Genomic DNA, 19190 nt, shown 5'->3' with positions numbered 1-19190 from the left:
TGGTAGCTCTTAAGGATCCATACAGGATTTATAGCTATTGATGCAAGACATGTACCATGTTGAGATACATGAAGCACATAATTATTCATGAATGGCATCAAAACATGTGGCACACACAAAACAGTACCAATAAACCTCACATATATCAAGTAATTTTTCAAAAACTAAAAAAAACAACTAAAAACAGGAGGCACACAGATATAGGGAAAGGGGTGGAGCTACTAGGTGATGGGGAGGAGAAGGATGCTTCATCACTTTCAGGCACACTGGAGGTAAGCAGTAGAAAATAAGTAAGGCAGTAAATGAGGATGGCTCCCCAGGTCTATATGACTATGTACAAAGAGCATTTCAGCTCTCCTGGCAGAGCGAAACGAGCAGAACTTCGGCCAACATCTGCCCACCGCAGGAACAACCCCCAGCCCCGGCCGGTAAGATGCACAACCTTATATACATATATATATATATAAAAATAAAAATTACACATAATTGTAAGAAATATCTTGGAAAATTTGTCACCAGAATTGGAAATGTTGGTCCTTTTTCCATGTAATTGAGCAAAATGAAATGAAAATGAAAAACATGGTGCATGGAAGGCCAAATAAGACTCACTTATTAATCCATATATTGTTTTACATCTACTGAGGTGTCTTATACTAATTGGCAGCTGATTGTTTACATTTCCCTCTGCGTGGTGAAAGCTGTATCCCATCTATTATTCAGTACTTCCTCCATGAGTATTTATTCATCCAGGAGTAAACAGAGCTAAGAGGGGTGTATAATTACCCTACTGTAAAAGAAAAAAAAGCAACAAAACAAAACAAATAACGCAGGAGAGAAGTGATATTAATATATGCAAATTTTACAGCTTTCACAACACACGGTTTTCAGTGTATTATAAGGATATTAATACAAGGAGAAAACCAGTTGAGAGAAATCTAAATGGAATTTCAACACCTATTTTGTTGCACAAGACAGAGGTAGTGAGAGAGAAATTTGAGAGGAATCATCTCCTGCAATGTTTAGTTAGTTAGAAGAATAAAAAACAAAGCAAAATTCATTCATCATTAGAATTTGTTGTCTGTGAAACAAGTATACGTCATATTAAATGTGACTTTCTTTACAAGATACTGCATTCAGTACAGGTAAAGAAAAAAACTAGTGCACACTGTCTCTAACAGCTCGTTTTTGCTTTGTCTTCTACTTCTTCATACATTTCCTCCTATATATGTCATTGTTTTCTTGGCCCCCAGGACTTTCTGTTTCCCCGGAGTCCTCCGTTCATCTACAGGTCAAGCCGCACTCAACCACATCCTTTGCCTCCTGTGGACATTGGTCGTCCCCTCTTCCCCCCTGTCAGACATTTGTCATTTCATAGTCCTGTTACAACTTGTCCTGACAGCTCTGTAAACACAGGAAATTCAGGGAAACCACAACACATTCCCCATGTCAACCTCTCAGCAGGACAAGCTCTGCCCTCTTCTGACAGACTGCGGAAACTACAGCTGACAGAGCCTCCATCTGCCACTGACTTGCAGCTCCACACTGCTTTGAAGAACCCCGAGAGGTAGATATTGACTAGATCAATCTATAGTCTGAGGATAACTATAAATACACAGTGATTTGGACAGATTTTCTTGGCAGGAGAATGGGTTATCAGAGGACTGTCCATCCAGTCTCAGCTCAGCAGCTCAGGTAAGCAGATAACCTTTCATCTCTTCTTGTGGCCTTTGGACCCTAAAAAACATTGGATTCAAATTAAGTGATTTTATAAGTCCAGGTATAATGATGAAAAGTAAATAAGTTTAACATTGTCTTGAACAGGCAGCATGCAGGTGCTCAGCTTCGAACAAGACCCCAAACTAGCCTCCCTCATGCAGCTGCTCACAACTTTGCACAGACTCGATACAAGCGGTGTTGTTCTAACAGCACTCTGGATTATAGGTGCATGTTCACACAGAAATATACATCTCTTCTGTCCTTCTGTGCCATCAATAATATCCGCTGACGTCTACATTTTCTTCTCCTCAACAGTGGTTGCTACAGCTGCTTCCATGTGGTGAAGCCCCACCAAGCCGGACACTACATCATCCACCCAGAGTTTGTGTCTGAGTGCCTTTATTAGGCCTATTAGAGCACATGGCATCCAAAGTGGGGATCTTGGACCTGCAGAGGTCCTTCAGGGGAACCTGCAGGGGATTCCCTTAGCAAAATGAAGGATTGTTAACTTTTGTTTAATTCTCTGCTAATTAACCCAGTGAGACGAGGTGTAAGTGTGAATTATGTAGGCTGCACCCTTATCGCTGTTATCTCCTCACGTACGGCATGGAAACCGCTAATCAGCACTAAATCAGCAGCAAAGATCTTCCTGAAAGAGTCTTGTGATGATGAAATCCAATGAGGCCTTGTGGCCTTAATGTGTTGACTGTGACATTGCAATTTTAAACAACTAATAAAGTAATCATTTTCCACATGTGATGTAGGAATTCTTTATTGCATGTTTGAAGCGTTAAAACGGAAATACAAACAATTATTATAGACTCATTATGGGCACTTACTAGTGACACTATATGGCAGACACATATGTCACAGTGCAAATAAAGTGATTAAAACACTACAGCGTGTTTCACAAATGGATCTAAACTCAGCATGGAAATATAAGAAGCATTAAATACCAACTTTTGCTCATGTTAAATTTTGTGCATATAGTGTAATGTACTAATTATGAGTATGGATGTGTGTGTCAGTTTTAATATTTTTCTGACTTGTTGGCAACTGCTGGTTGTAAGAATGAGGAAGGCTGACATATGAGGTATTTTCAAAGTTTAGTTTATATAGTTTTAACATTCATTCAGCATGTATTTTAATGATATTGGAATGCCAAAGGAGCTCTTTTCACAATTCATTTCATGAGGCAGGTGCATAACAGAAGGATAACTGTATCTGACACTTTCAAACAGACTCTTACATGCTGTCTAACTTACAAAGATACATTTATTGGTGCAACCTTTCGGTGCTAGACCTTCATCAGGCAAATGGTTTGTTGCAGCCAGAATCCATCTGAAATAGGGAGTGAACAAACTCCACATACCCCAGACAGGTATGAAACACCAAAAGAGAAAAAGATGATTTTTCATACTGTATAGAACAGGGGTAGCCAACACGGTGCCCGCGGGCGCCCGGTTGCCCCCCCCCACCAATGTTCTAAAAATAACGCTAGTCAACATAAAATTCCTTATAAAAATTATAGTTGCTGTTCTTTTTAAATCAAAAATACTTACATTAATGCAGATTTTAAATTACAATATTTATTATAATTTAAAAAAAAAAAAAACAAAAATGTCTTCGGTGTAAATGAACTTTCACCTTGTCCGAGTCAAAGTTCACTGCGCATGTCCAATTATACGTCATTCTGCTGAAGCGTCCGGGCGCAGACACGGAAGCTAGATGTGGTTTTTACCCCCAAAACATGACAGAGAAGTGCAAGAGAAAACACTATTTTCACGATGACTGGGAGGAAGAGTTCTTTTTCACGACAGTGAAAGATAAATGTATGTGTCCTATTTGCGGGGCAACTATTGCGTCGGCAAAGCGGCACAATGTGGAAGCTTCCATGCTAACTAGCCACCTGCTAGCGCACGTAAACTGGATGCGCACTATGGACAGAAAAAGCCTGGGACTTAAAGGCAGCTTTGGCATCTACTACGCGGCGAAAAGTTTCTTCGTGGAGAAAAATGTACCATTAGAAAAGCTTGTTTTAGTGACGACAGATGTGGCTCCTCCATGACGGGTCGCCATGCAGGCTTCATTGTACGATGCAGAGGTGATCCAGACTTCCCAACATTCCTACATTACCACTGCATCATTCACCAGCAGGACATATGGATGTACAGAAGTGGCCGGATTTGATCATGTGATGACTCCTGTCATAAAGATCATAAATGGCTCCAAAGCCAAACAACCAGGACATTGAAGGTGCTGCTGGAGGAGCTGTCAGCTGAACATGGTGACCTGTTACTACACACAGAAACCCCATGGATCAGCAGGGGACCAGTTTTGCAGCGTTTTTTGTCACTGTTGGCCGAAATCAAAGAGTTCATGCAATCCAAAGGGGAAGACACCTTGCTGCTTGAGGACACTGAGTGGATTCTTGCCCTTGCATTTTTAACGGACATCACTGGGAAACTGAACCATCTGAACTGTGAGCTGCAAGGTAAAGGTAAGACATGATAAGCTCTGCAATGCCAGGCTTCCCACTAACACATATTTACAGACAAAGAAAGGTAACATGTTGTCATTCAAAACACCGTGCCATTACACAAAAATGTGCAAAATAATTAGTTGAAAACATGTAATGATTTGTTGTTGTGAACTGCTAAAAATGTTGCAATGCTGGTGAAAAATGCTGGTGATTAGTACTAATGTGACAGGATTCATTTCAAAATGTGAAAGAGTTGAGTTATTTTCTTACATAACTGATAATTTGTACAAACATGGCAGAGTTCATGAATTGTTCAAAAATGTTACAAAGGTAGGAGTTTGCACAAATGAAGCCTGATTCGATGACAGTTAATGATTTCCTAAAAATGTTAGAAGTGACAATTTGCACAGAAATCTAACTGGTGTGATTTTGAACAAAATGCTGCCAGTATGCTGATTCATACAAAACTGCCAAGAAAGATATTTACCAAAGTTTCAGAGATGGGATACCTCTGACTTTTAAATATTGGAACAGATTTCCGTGTGTGTGTGTGTGTGTGTGTGTGTGTGTGTGTTTCCTACCGTCATTGTTGTGGAAATCGTTGTTAATAATTATTGTAAGGAATAATTAACATAAATGTGATCAGACAGTCTTTTTACATATTATTTTCATTATTATTATTATTGTTTAAAGATGATGGCGCAAGTTTGCTATTGAGGAAGTTTGTATCAAACAAGGTGCCCTTCAGACTACTCAGTACCCTTGAAGTTGCTCTCAGGTTAAAAAAGGTTGGTGACCCCTGGTATAGAACATGACAGTCAACAATAATACAAAGAGAAATAATGATATTGCCACACAATATTTACATAATGAGGGTAAACTCCTGGGAAAGAAATACTTTGAGCATTTTGTATTCACAATATGGGCAAGGCTTGCAAGTTTCTGAAAACCAACCTGCAACTTGAAGAAATACACTAAAAAAATAAACAATACTGATGGATAACATAACCCACAGTCAGAGAGAAAAGGTGTAGCAGTTCTAAAACATCAAAATTATGCAATCGCTAGAGACCCAATGTTATTGTAATACATGTGTAATAACATCACATTTAATGCTGGTCTTTTCCCCCAATAATTTTTTTGACTGCAATAACACAAATGTGGGTACAACATCCTGCATGCCATACCTGTACATGTGTAAATTCAACATGTAAAAGCTGTACTTATCTATATGTAAATCCATTATGTCATACATATCCATATGGAAATTCATCAAAGTTTGTGAAATTCATGAAAGCACTTTTTGTATTTCTTGTCCTGCTTCTTTAATGCCTCATCTGTATCCAACTGCTGTAACATGTAAATTTCCACTGTGAGGGATCAGTAAAGTTGATCTTATCTTATCCTAAAATACTTTTACGATTATTAATATTTTTTCAATGCAGAGCACTTTTTTGTGCATTTTTGTAAAGACATTATTAGCACTTCTCACTATACAGACAGTGAGTAGCGTGAAGTATATCAACCAACGTGATCTTCTCAGACCATGCAACACTTAAAGATGTGCAGAATAAGAAAACATCGGCTTTTTTCCCCCCCATCTCCGTGGACTACATTTCCCATGATGTCTGAGGGCGTCTGCAAGGCGGATACGCTCCAACACGCTTTGATTCCTCACTCGGTCTTTTTCTGTAAACTGTGGCGAACAAGTTGCAATTTGAGCTGCAGAGAAGAAGCTACTGCTGCTGATCGGTAGGCAAAAAGTATTTTTAACCAGCCAGCTGCAGAGAAAACGGAGTATGCTCAACGAGATAATTATAGCGCAAACGGACTGCGGGTTATTTTTTTTCCGTTAACTTTCTCGCAACACCCACCGAGACGCAAAACAACAACGACTGTCCGCATGCATCGGATCGACGTATGTAGAAGTTGTGCTTCCACTCTTTCCTCTGCGATTATTTCACGGTGGCTGTCATGAATACAGTAGAAGTGACTGTTTGTGGTTAGTGTCTATTAGTGAATAACAAGAGAAAGTTCAACAGCTTATCTGAAGTGAAGATCGACGATGGTGGAGGATGTATTGTTGTACTTCACTCAAGTAGGAGTACAGTAAGTACACTGTAAAAGTACTCTGTTAGAAGTAAGGGCCAGGCACTGAAAATGTTACTTGAGTATTATCGCAAAAACGTAATAAAAGTAAAAAGAGAAAGCATTTATTGCATAAAAATGTCCCCTGTAACTGTTAATGGGTATATGCTGATATATTTTACATAGAATAGTATAATATTGAATACATAATATATTACACTATTATATTATGAAATTATTTTTAGTCTTGCATTCATGTAAAAGCTGGATTTTACTGATCTAGCTCATTAAATAGATCATTTTAAACTATTTTGTATAGTACTGCAAGTAGTCTGCTGATTATTTTCATAATGATTGTTTATCTGTGTAAACTCTGAAAATAGTGAGAAAATAGTTTCTGTATAAACTTTTAAATGTCCTCATAATGATTATGAAAATAGCAGCCAATTCTCTTTCAACTGACTAAATGATTAATCAATTCAGTTCTCCTTGCTAACTGTTAGGTAGTTTAATTTAAAACAAAATGGCTTATTTTATAAGTACGTTACATGTTTTGTGTACAAAAATCTTAATTTATAAAGCAACTAGTTTTTAAACCTTATAAATGAAGTTAGTGGAGTGAAAAGTACAATATTTCCTTTTGAAATGGTGTGGACTAGAAGTACAAAAGGTTTAAAAAGTACCTGAACCCCCAAATGTACTTAGTTACATTCCACCACTGAAGATCATCACTTTATATTATTGGTGCTTCGTAATGTTCTGCCTAGTACACACATGTTCAAGTTTATTAGCTGAAGACGTAACTGTAGTTAGCATAGTGCAACATGCCACACTCACACACACACTCACACTCACACTCACACACACACGCTCACACTCACACTCACACACACACACACACACACACACATACATGGGTTTTGGAGATAGTGAGACTTTCTCAAACAGCTGTTCTGACTCAGCACTTCTGTGTTTGTTTTTCTCCATGTCAGGATAGATAGGAAATCGGCTGAAATGGCAGATATGAACTCACCCTTATCATAGCACAAACAAAGAAATGCCTGTGTCAGAGAGTTTTCTGTTCTTTATCGTCCTCTAGTGAGAAACAACAACAACAACAAAACAACAAACACTATGTGTTAAAAACAAAGGACTTTTTCTTTTTATTTCTGTAAAGTTATTTTGATTCAAGCTGAAACCATTCCAAACAAGTCCATTAAGTGATTAGTTGAGGGACATAAAACTAATTGACGATTTTGATACTGGATTGTTGGCCAGTATTAGTCACTGTATTAGTCAGAGTCAACTTTATTGTCAATTAAGCCATATGCACAGGACATAGATGGGATTGAAATGCCGTTTCTCTCAGATCCCAGTGCAAACATCCATCTCACTACTCATTTGCACTAATTCTGCTTACATATTTATATCTTTTGATTATTTTATTTTATTTGTATGTAGTGTGTCTTTTTCTATTTTTTATCTATAGCTGGGAGTCACTCATCGAAATTTCGCTGTGTGAAAACAAAATGACAATAAAGATTCTTGATTCTTGAAACATGCAAGGCACAGGAGAAAAAAACAAAAAGACAAAGACACTAAGAAAAAGCAAGAAACAAGCAAGTATTAGTGTTGGATGTTGCAGATTTTTGTTAAAAACACACAAAACTGAAAAAAGAACAATCTGTGTAACCAGCATTCTTTCTAGTTCCATCCATGAATATTTGTTTAATATTTTTGGACTGGTTGATTAGAACTTACACTACAAACATCACCATTTCATTGGCTGCAACAGTTAATATTAGTTGCAGCCTAATGGGATACATATAAAATCATGATTGCCAGGGGTTAAGTTCTTGCATCTGTCCTTGCACTTTTTAATTGAAAGCAAAGTGGAATAGGTTTAATTTACAGTAAATCATGATCTGACTTTCATGGTTAATTTTTCTACTTGAGTCCAGCCGCCTGAGCGGCTCTCCAAGGAACTAACAGTTAGTTCTCTGTTAATTAATGATGGGCTTATGTTATCACTCCTGTTGTTGGGGGAAATCTATACTAAGGGTGGTTGAACACAGAATTAGTCAATTAGATTGCTAATTAATAGCCAGCATTTTTTATTATCGACCTCTGCTGCCGGGGCAGAACATGAGGGTCAATTGCAGTTAGGACTAGTCAGCAAACAGGGAAGTTGGAGAGGACTGAACTCCTCTCGCTCTGCTGTGCATTCTAATCAAATCTATTCTGATTAGCTAAAGCCACATTAACTAACATCAACCAGTTAATTACCCATAAGAGTTTCTTCTGTGTCCTTGCTGGGAGGTACAGTGAGTTCAATATGGATCTTTGTCTTTGCAGTTTTGTCTGATTTGTTGCCACTGTTGTCAAACTGCAATAGAATGATTCAGGCTACTTGTAGTTGGTCAGCCAGGCTTGATAAAGCACAACGTTTAGTATTCTTTCCTTTCCTTCCTGGCATTGGCAGAGGTTTAAGGCCCAAATCCCCTTTTCTGCTTCTCTACTCCTTACATATCAATGAGTCTTCTTTTCAATTGAACTCATATGTTAGAATTACTGCTGGGAACATCCACTTTATCTTTTTATTGGTAATTGGCAGCAGATTTGTTTTGTTAAATCTCAAACACATCTTTAAAGTTTACATCCTGACAGCGTAATGCCTTTAAGTGCTGTGAAATCACTTTGTTCAGCAATGCAGAGCATGTAAGACAATGCTAGAAATGTAATGGAGGCTTTGAGCTGACAGGGAAGCAAGAAAGACTGAGAGCACATCTCAGGCCCTCTGGGTGGAGCGTTTGTGATGGTTGAGGCAACGTATACTGACTATTCACAATAGGTATGCAGATATTAGATAAATGTGGCTCGCTAGATAATTGTAATTGTTGAACACCACTCTAAAGTCCATATGAAAAATGTAAATACTTTGTTGAAATCTCAACACTGACTTTGCATTCTGTTTCTAATGACAGGTTTGGCAAACAGATGTGACAAGAGGGCCCGAATCCAACAAAACAGTTTCCCTGCAAAACATTTTGATGATCTGTGCAATATCAACTCTCGGATTTGCCAACTGAACATAACACGCCATGTACCAAGTAGTACCGGGAGGAGCTGGGGGCACAATTACAGATGTTATCCCCAAGCAGAAACACAGCAAGGACACTCGACCCTTAGTCGGAGCTGGAGTAATCGGCCTGGTGCTGGTGATTGCAGCTGTGACTGCGTGGTGTTATTACATCGCCTCTCTGCGCAAAGCTGAGCTGCTTAAGACACAGCTGCTGGATCTGAATAAAGATGGCTACATTATCCGCAACCAGGGAGGATCTATTGTTTTCAGAATGGATTTCAGGTTGGTGTTTTTGCGTTGTTGTTGAAATTGCATTCTTGTTTTTGGATAAAAATTTCAGATACATCAAAAATAATTTCAAATGTAAAGGTACAAGTATTTATCGAACCTTGGTACCATTTAATGGAAATGTAAGACTTGTGTCAAGAGCGAATGCATGGAAATGTTACTGTTTTTACATCATGGCAGGTCGGGGACCCTTGATTTGGATTCCTGCTCGAAAGAAGGGGAGATTTTAAGCTGTGGACGTACCACTGATAGGAAATTAAACTTCTTCATTGAGACAGTGCGACCTAAGGACACCGTTCAATGCTACCGTGTGCGATGGGAGGAACTGGTTCCTGACATTCCTGTTGAACATGCCATGACATACAAGTTTGCTCACTGGTATGGTGGTGCAGTGTCAGCAATTCAGCACTGGCCTATTTCTATTTCCGGCCAACAGGCACCCAAACCATTTGTTACTAGTGACATCTACTCAAACCGGAATGAATTTGGTGGAATTTTGGAGAGTTACTGGCTTTCATCCAATGCTACTGCCATCAAAATTAATAATTCTGTTCCCTTCCACTTGGGTTGGAATGACACAGAGAAAACCATGTACTTCCAGGCACGATATAGCGATAGTCCTTTCAAACCAAACCCAGGAGAGGCTCCATGTGCAGAACTTAGCTACAGAGTTTGTGTGGGCTTGGATGTGACATCCATACACAAGTACATGGTTCGCAGATACTTCAACAAACCAAACAAAGTGCCTGCCAAAGTTATGTTTAGGCATCCTATTTGGTCAACTTGGGCTTTACATAAAACTAACATTGACCAAGAGAAGCTCTTGACTTATGCCTCCAACATCCGCAAACATAATTTCAACTGTAGTCATCTGGAGCTAGACGACCGCTACACCAGCCGCTACGGGGAATTTGAGTTTGACAGAATAAAGTTTCCCAATGCTTCAGCCATGTTCCAAAAACTGAAATCAGACGGATTTCTGGTGTCACTCTGGATTCACCCTTTTGTTAACTATGACTCAGAAAACTTCCACACCTGCGTAGAGAGGGGTTTGTTTGTCCGAGAGCCCACAGGGCGGCTGCCGGCCTTGGTGCGTTGGTGGAATGGCATTGGAGGCATTTTGGATTTCACAAACCCAGAAGCCCGTGATTGGTTTTCCTCCCAGCTACGTTCACTGCGCTCTAGGTATGGGGTGTCCTCCTTTAAATTTGACGCAGGGGAAACCAACTACTTACCATGGAAATTTAGTACTCGGACTCCCATTCGAGACCCAAGTTTTTTCACAAGACGTTACACGGAGATGGCTATTCCCTACAATGATCGAGCTGAGCTGCGCAGCGGTTACCAGTCCCAGAACATATCCTGCTTCTTCAGGCCAATTGACAGAGACTCTGTGTGGGGATATGAGTTGGGTCTCAAATCTCTTATTCCCACAGTGCTCACCATCAGCATCCTGGGCTACCAGTTTATTCTACCAGACATGATAGGAGGGAATGCCTATCTGAACCGCACTGATGGAAATCGTGTATTACCTGATCGAGAGCTCTATATCCGCTGGTTGGAGCTGTCAGCATTCATGCCCTCCATGCAGTTTTCTATTCCGCCGTGGGAATACGACAACGAGGTTGTTGAAATTGCTCGGAAATACACAGCGCTCCATGAAAGTATTGTGGCGCCAAGGGTCCTGGAGCTGGCTGGCGAGGTGCTGGACACTGGGGACCCGATCATACGTCCCCTGTGGTGGATTGCCACAGGTGATGAGACAGCATATAAAATCGACTCCCAGTTCCTGATTGGGGATGACCTCATGGTAGCCCCAGTTTTAGAGCCTGGAAAGCAAGAGCGCGACATCTACCTCCCTGCTGGCCGTTGGAGGAGCTACAAGGGGGAGAGGTTTGATATCAAGGAGCCACTGCATCTCACGGACTATCCTGTAGACCTGGATGAAATTGCCTATTTTGTTTGGGTGTAGCAAGAAGGAAATGACAGACTTGACAAGCCTGTGCTCCAATTTCCTTGGGAGAAAAACATCACAAATTTGTCTTTAATGGTTGAGAAGGGAGACTTTAAATTAAAAGATTAATTTTGCAAATGCTTTTCTGCAACAAAATGTGTAGACTTTTGAGCTAAACTTAAATTTTAACACCACATTACTTCACAAATGTGGAACTGTCTTACTCAAAAACGCTCAAAACCTCATTTTAATTTTTCATTTAATTGTTCGATTTCATTTAATCGGATGAATGTAACATCATCTTCAGCATTTTGCGCTTTAATAAAAAATAGCTATGAGTCCTTTACAGTAAGACTGCATCGTAAGCTACTGATCGTATCGGTAAAGCTAAGAGTATTAAAATCATAACAGTACATTTTAAAGCTCATCATTGGAACATTTTTTTAGTTATTAGAGGAAGAATTTTCAAGTTATTTTATTTGTCATAAGCTACGTAGTGTTGCTTTAAAAGCCGTATAAGTCGTGTATTTGACACATTTGTTTAAAAGGGAATATACAAACTGTGAATTGAATGAGGCATAATTGCCACTTTATGCCATAAAGCTGTTGTATCTTTGAGTCTCACAGCACTTTGAAATTCAGCTTAAGCCAAACAGACTGTATCGTGGGAGGACAACTGAGGGCATGTCACTCTTGTCATTCAGCAGATTGCAGTTCTACATAATAACTGGAGAAATCCTACTTTCCTGTGACACTAATGACTTTTCAGAAAGTTTTTATGCTTCACATATCAGGATGACTGCTGGAGGTTTAATCATTACAAACTGCAGATGCTCTCATTTGTGTAACACAGTGTCATGTAACTACTCTTCGCCCAAAAGAAGGTGCCTTTTATTAGGCTCTAAATATTTGATGCTCTTCCTCAGGTAACTGCTTTCTCAGGCTGTAGTGTGTTTGAAGTGTCTGGTAGCTATTCTTATGTGTTTTGCTGACACTGAATGTAGCATAACAGCAAATACTGCAATGTCTACTACAGTGACTATCACATCCAAAATAATAATATTTCTGTAGCATCAGTTATAACTGTTACTTTATGACTATACTGTTCATTATGAATTTAGCATCACTTAATTATCTGTGTACATGGTACAGTGTTTTGTTAATGTGAATATTTTAACTGCAGTGACGTCTCTAAGACCCGTGTGTTAATAACAACTGCCATGTGTTGTGTGTGATTTTTTTAAAATTCATTTATTATTGTTATTGATTTTTATCTACCAGTTTTAGTGACATGACTCTGGGGTGAGTGGGTTTTTACCACAAATGCTGCAGAACATGATCTCCTGTGTTCGTCAGACATGATATTGTCCTTTAATTTTTCACTATATCTTCTTTTTTTCACAGTTCTCGATCAAAGTATATCACACAAAATCATGTATCTTATTATCCAGACATGAAACAGATATTGATCTTTTCATAGGGGTAGGGCAGCAAGCATCTTTCACTGACTGGCACCCCACGAAGTATATCCAAGAAGCCAAGAATAATATTAGTAACATGGGTCATCTTCATTTGTGTTACAAGTTTTAGAGGAGATTTAAAATATATATATTTTGACATGATTAAAAAGATTCTGAATCCTTCCTAAAAATGAATAAATGCATAAATTATTGTGTTTAGCGATGTCCATATTTGACCCTTGTGGTTCTCGTGGTACTTCTTTTAATAACTGATGGGTTTTGAAGCTGCACTAACAGTGATTTTATGTCTTTTCAAACACGGCTAAGACAATGTCCACGTTCTTATTGTGCAATTTCCACATTTACAATGTATGATTCCTGCTCATGACCTGTATTGCAGCCTCTTGTGCCTCGACATGAGGCTTCCCTGTTGACCTCAGTGTGTTATGTTTGTGTCTTTTTGACACAGTTGCATCATGACTACACTGCCTATTTAAAGCAGTCCTCACTTAGCATCTGGTCCAGGCCAATCTCTGAAGCTATTTCTGTCTCAGACGTCTTGCTTTATGACAAGGCTGAAAGACTGAATCTCGGGCTGGAAGATTTTCATATTTTTTTGTTTGCTTTTAGCTCTTCTGACCCAGTGTGTGCAGGTTGTTGTAAGTGATAATTGGCATCATTTGCATGTGACTAAAAGACTGCATTAATTTCAAAGTGCATGTTTGATGTCACTTTGGGTGAATGTATTAAAAGAAATCAAGCTTGACTTTTGTTTGCTTGTGAGCGTTTTTGTGATGCTTAATTTGGATGGATCAAACAATAATCTTTGTCTGAAATTAAATATTTGCCACCACGACTAACATTGCTAGACAAGTGGTGTTAAATCCTCCAAGAATGCTGTAAGAGTGACTATATGTTAGATTATGCTTTTAACACACTAAAAAATAAACAACTAAATACAAATACAACAAATACAAGAGTAAAAGATAAATGGATGGGAAATTTAGGTCAGTAAGCTGATCATGCAATCACTGAGCCAGTAACAACCTATAACCTTTTATGAGTCTGCAATATATGAAAACTAATGTGCCTATCAGTTCAGTATTGAAAGAGACACCCTTGAGGGACTTCTTCAACTTTTTGATACCTAGCTCATGATGGGGCAATAATGACAAGGTGATGAAACAATTGTGCAGGTTATTTGGAGGCTGTGTTCAGATCAATAAATCATCTGTTGGTTCATGGTGTGAGGCCAGAGAGCAAGTGATATAAAAGTGTATGACTAGACATCAAGAATAAGAAAGATAAACTTACTATAGTTGGAGATAGGAATGAGAATAGTTATTACAATTACAGAATTAGACATGGTTGCTCTTTCTGAGTTCAAACAGTCTGGCATCTCCATTCCTCACAGATATAGTCGATCTTTCATATGTTTGGGGAATTTATTCCATTTCACAACAGCGGGATATGCTTCAGAACTACTTCACTTTATTTGCCAATGTCTCATCTGTCTTCAAAATTGATCTGGACTTGCAGCCTGTGCGGGGAGGACATACATTCATTGATTAGCTGTCTGTGTGTTGTTGGGATCAATATTATTTGTCGGTGTGCTTTCTGCAATCATATTGTTTGGTTCTGCCCATCTCTTCATAGACTGAACAAATAATTTATGTAAGATCTTTAGGAGCTTTGGTGTATGATCTGGGAGATTTCTGGGAGAAAGACTGAAAAAGAGAGAAAGATGATTTCTACGTGCCAAAACAACAGCGGCTTGAGGAATTACATTACAGTTCAGTGTATGGAAGCATATATTTTACTGTTTTCTCAGCAATATTAATTTGTTAATTTAAATAAAAGAAGAGTCTACATATTTTAGATTACCTATTGTTTATAGCAGCAGGCTTCGGTTGAAAATAGGTCTGCACATTAAAAAACAATAAATCACTGGTTGATCATTTCAACAGCTGATATTTAAATCTATCCAGATATTAAAAGTTAAACAATGAGACATGAAATCTGTGGTTGTTTAGGCCATGTGGTGCTGCGGCCGCCCAGAAGGGTGCAGTGTAGCTTCATTGATGTGTTCTTTTACTGACATGTCAGTGGACCATGGTCCAGATGTTGCGTGCGCACACACACACACACACACACACACACACACACACACACACACACATACACACACAAGCAGGACACAAAATTGGCAGAGCACTCCCCCCTTCCTTCTCCACCTGTGAGCCCACCTGTGTGTCCATCTGCAGAGGAGAGACACCAGTTGTTCTGATTAGGAGCCAGTGTGTCTCAAGTACCTTCCTATATCCTCAATGAGAGACTTCAGTGAGACTATCTGCTCTGTCGTACACAGTAAGGCATGTATGTCTTATACGGAGAATGGTGCTCTGAACAACTAAGAAAGCAAAAAATATTCATTAAACAATGATAAATAAATAAATGGCTTGCTGTGGTTAATGTCCCCAGCTGTTTGGAAAATCTGGTGACACTGACATTACGTTGAAAATATGTAAAATACAAAGAGAGCAAACAAGCGTTCTGTTTTCTGCAATGTATATTTTTGTTGTAATGTCTTGTGCAGAAAAATTCAGCTAGACTTGTATTAACATATGCTACAAATGAGCAAATTAATGAATTTTTATATATATATATATATATATATATATATATATATATATATATATATTACACAAAAAGCCGATTTCTGAGCGAGATCATCTGTTCACTAAAATAAATTTAGATGAGCGTACTTTATTAGAATTGCTAGATCACCCATAGAAGCCGAATTGAAGGGGTGACAAACAATGACGAATAAGCTTCACTTTTATTACAAAAAAAGCTTTCTGGCTCCTTGGAGCTAAATGTGGAATGAGCATTTATTGTAGATGACCACAGGGGAAATAAAACCTCATGGCCATCTCTTGTGTGAAGTGAGAATCTTTGTCCTTAACCCAAGATTTTCACTCCGTAACTAGAATGACCTCGCATCTGGTGTTGCCACGGCTTGTCTGACAGGAATATGTCTGTCCTCGCTAGGTAACAAATGAACCCAACACCCCAGAGAATGGTCTCGCATCTGTTTATCTTTTTCGCCTGTCTGTTCAGTGCGCTGCATCAGGCTGACACTCCTCTGCAGCCTTTGTGGATTTCAGAACTTGCCTCTGGCATTACAGGGACACAGTCGGTGCTGACTGGTAGCAACATTTGTTAATGTTGGGACTGGATGGGATAGTAGAGAGTGTATCTGTCTTAATAACTTTAACAAGTTAATATCCTTGGTGGGACACTGTTCTTCCTTTTTTCAGTTTAATTTGGTATTTTTTTACAGTGAGTATTTTTCCTGTGTATTCGCTCATGCTGAACCAACAGTCAATTAACAGACCAGTAATTGGGGACTATTTGATTGATAAATAACTGATTAAATCAGTTTTTCAAGCAAAAATGCTCAACACTGTCAGGTTACATTGACTAAAAGTGCTGCTTTTCTTTCTTTAATGTGACTGTTATCTGGACAAAAACATGCAATTGGATGGCATCACTTCAAGCTCTAGGGAATTGTTCTGGGGATTTTTCAGTACTTTCTGACAATTTGTAGACTAAATGAATAATTAAATAATCAAGAAACTAAGCTGCGAATGATTTTATGATGAAAATAATTGTTAGCTGTCGCCCCAGTGTTGGCTGACTTTGCAGCTGCAATTTGTTGTTGGAAACTGTCTTGCATCTCGAGTCTGTAATGAATCATAATGTAGCATTGAGTCGTGAAAAGTTAGAAAACGGTGACAGAAATGCAGGCACACTTAGTAAAATTAAGGACTTAGGTGAGGACAACAGGCAGGACACTTCCTCTGTGCCTTGGTGGGGGTAAGAGGTTGAACGAAATGTCAGGCGTTGAAGAACAGATGCATAATTGAAACATTGCGTTGCTGCTGCAGCCGTGCACAAGGTTGTTTGATTGATACTGTTTTAGAACACTCCTGTCCCCTCATGCTCATGGGGTTTACCTGGGGAGAAACCAGGGGAGTGGGAAAGGTGCTTAGGTGGCTCATCTGGGTTTTGGAGGAAAATTGGTGCCATCCATCAAACACTGCATTTAACAAACGCTAACGCAGGCCGGGCCAACAAAGGATTCGAATATAAGGCAGCGAACTGGGAAACATGTGAGGTGCAGGGACTGCTGAGGGTCTATCAATCAGCCAGTCAGCTCCTTTATTTAACAAGCGAGGGCCACAGACCCCGAGGGCCACACTCCATATTCTGGCTGGTTGGGCATGCAGTCTTCCCCTGTAAAAGGAAGAAAAAAGGGGAAGAGCGGGATGACGGGAGGAAGGAAAGAGGGGCATGAAGGGATTGGGGTTTGGTGGGGGGGGCGATGGAGGTGCAGAAGGGTTTGGCCCGTGTCCCCTGGCATGCCGGTGCGCTTCATCTTCTCAGTGCAAGGGCCTGGAACTGCTGCTTGATGGGATTTTCAGCCCTGTGGCCTCCGCTGTCCCAGCATCCATCTGGAGGGCTGCCGTGTGCACAGCGGAGAGCCAGCCACTCAGCGACACAGCCATAAAGAACAACCCGTAGGCCAGCCAATGCCACTGATCTGAGGCTCGCAGCTCTGTTCAGTGGACAGGCCAACACTCAGTGGCACACATTCCTGTCAGGGACACAGACTGATCCCTAAGCTACTGTGTGCTCAGTGTAACAGAAGACACGCTCTGAGAGACAGCCCACATCCAACCACTGACTCCTTCAAAGCTTAGAAAATTGGAATGGAACGGGGACTTCACTATTCAGCACCCTTAATGGCGTGGACAGGACTATCTCCCCTCGCTCTCATTTTATCTCTCTCACCGAAATAGCACATATACACTTACCCTTTGCTTTTGCAATGTGAGACTTCAGATTTTTTCCTCATAAATTTACAGTGCATTTCGGTTTCTGATTTAGTAACAGCACAGAAGTTGTAATGGCACCTTGCAGATTATGCAAATGCATACACAGTGGTCACAGATTTCTGAAAGGCAATGCTGCCTTTGTAAGTTTAGTAAGACGCTGAATCCATTTCTATAGAACAGTTGAGTTTAATACCACAACGTGCAGCATCCAGAACAATACACAGTGATATATAATTGAAAATCAAGACCAAACATGCAAAGACAATCATTACTGCCTCTCATTATTGGATCCAATTTCTGTATGCCCCAGGGAATGGAGTAGCAAATAATGGATTGGTACTGTGGAGATCCGAGTTACTGTACGCACCATATTGGGGTTGAGCATGCATGAGATTCCAGCCTGATATAACCCAAACTAGTGTGGAAAGTTTGGATTGAAAATGTTTTTGTTTCTCCTCAGGGCTACACAGCATCATTAGCATATTTTTTCCCTCCTGACGACTGTAAATTCAGTGAATGTAGCCCTGTGGTGGGTAAGGTGGGCAGACGGCAGACTGTATAAATAAACAGAGTCTGTCTGAGGGCAGCACTGTGGCCCCCACCTGCCCACCATCAATCAATATTACAGCGGCCACTGGCAGCCCAATCGCCCTTTTATAGGCCTGTGAAATGATCAAACATCTGCTCATAACCATGCTTCATATATAGATGGATTACACATACAATATCAAATCCTACAACGAAATGTAACAATGCCAATATGATACATTTTTCCAAAAGTATGTACAGTGGGGTGTACGAATAGCCTTTGGACAGAGCTCATCAATAACCAAATTAGTGAGTTTTTCAAGGCTCCACAAATAGTGACCATCAATAAAGTCTTCCTTTAATGTGGCTGAGTGAAAGCCCAGCTCACTGTCAACTCTTTCTTTGTTTACTGTTTAAAAGTCCACCATGCTGATGGAAGCTGGGTGAACATGATAAAAGTTGAGGCCAGTAACTAGTTTGGCAGCTGTAGTAGACAAAGGTTGCCGGGGCCTGGTCCATGGAGAGGAGGAATGAATCCAAGTGGTCCAAGGTTAATGGTGGCTTGGAACAAAATGGATTCAGTGCCAGGGGCGTGCTGACAGGTGATTTGACATGAATGAAGGTGGGCCATCAATCTCCAGTTGGCCCCTCTGACCCTCCCCCGCCCTGCCATAGCAGCTAGGGGGCGCCA

General features: G+C 39.9%; 2 protein-coding genes across 5 annotated transcripts; both read left to right on the top strand.

Annotated features, from left to right (window-relative positions):
• The first annotated feature begins 250 nt into the window (after positions 1–250).
• On the top strand, positions 251–2468 carry LOC118471297 (uncharacterized). The gene is made up of 5 exons (XM_035955074.2): positions 251–428; positions 1251–1564; positions 1642–1692; positions 1822–1941; positions 2032–2468. Exons 1-5 carry the CDS (start codon positions 303–305, stop codon positions 2120–2122), a joined length of 702 nt encoding a protein of 233 aa, XP_035810967.1. The 5' UTR covers positions 251–302; the 3' UTR covers positions 2123–2468.
• A 1486-nt stretch (positions 2469–3954) lies between these two features.
• On the top strand, positions 3955–13836 carry myorg (myogenesis regulating glycosidase (putative)). 4 transcript variants are annotated; one of them, XM_035955076.2, is made up of 3 exons: positions 3955–4216; positions 9271–9650; positions 9837–13836. In XM_035955076.2, exons 2-3 carry the CDS (start codon positions 9388–9390, stop codon positions 11626–11628), a joined length of 2055 nt encoding a protein of 684 aa, XP_035810969.1. In that variant the 5' UTR covers positions 3955–4216; positions 9271–9387; the 3' UTR covers positions 11629–13836. The 4 variants fall into 4 exon arrangements, with proteins under 4 accessions (XP_035810969.1, XP_023140971.1, XP_023140970.1 ...); XM_023285203.3 differs by lacking the exon at positions 3955–4216 and adding an exon at positions 5833–5950; XM_023285202.3 differs by lacking the exon at positions 3955–4216 and adding an exon at positions 5848–6116.
• The last annotated feature ends 5354 nt before the right edge of the window (positions 13837–19190 follow it).

This window comes from Amphiprion ocellaris, chromosome 5, assembly GCF_022539595.1.
Source record: "Amphiprion ocellaris isolate individual 3 ecotype Okinawa chromosome 5, ASM2253959v1, whole genome shotgun sequence".
NCBI lineage: Eukaryota > Metazoa > Chordata > Actinopteri > Pomacentridae > Amphiprion > Amphiprion ocellaris.
This window is presented reverse-complemented; position numbering and strand designations above follow the sequence as displayed.

What these genes read in the sequence shown, in the direction of transcription:
- LOC118471297 (XM_035955074.2), top strand. Translation starts at nt 303, where the DNA reads ATGAGGATGGCTCCCCAGGTCTATATGACTATGTACAAAGAGCATTTC. An exon ending in GCTTTGAAGAACCCCGAGAG is followed by an intron (nt 1,565 to 1,641) that starts GTAGATATTGAC and finishes TTTTCTTGGCAG; the next exon opens with GAGAATGGGTTATCAGAGGA. An exon ending in GTCTCAGCTCAGCAGCTCAG is followed by an intron (nt 1,693 to 1,821) that starts GTAAGCAGATAA and finishes TGTCTTGAACAG; the next exon opens with GCAGCATGCAGGTGCTCAGC.
- myorg (XM_035955076.2), top strand. Translation starts at nt 9,388, where the DNA reads ATGTACCAAGTAGTACCGGGAGGAGCTGGGGGCACAATTACAGATGTT. An exon ending in GTTTTCAGAATGGATTTCAG is followed by an intron (nt 9,651 to 9,836) that starts GTTGGTGTTTTT and finishes ACATCATGGCAG; the next exon opens with GTCGGGGACCCTTGATTTGG.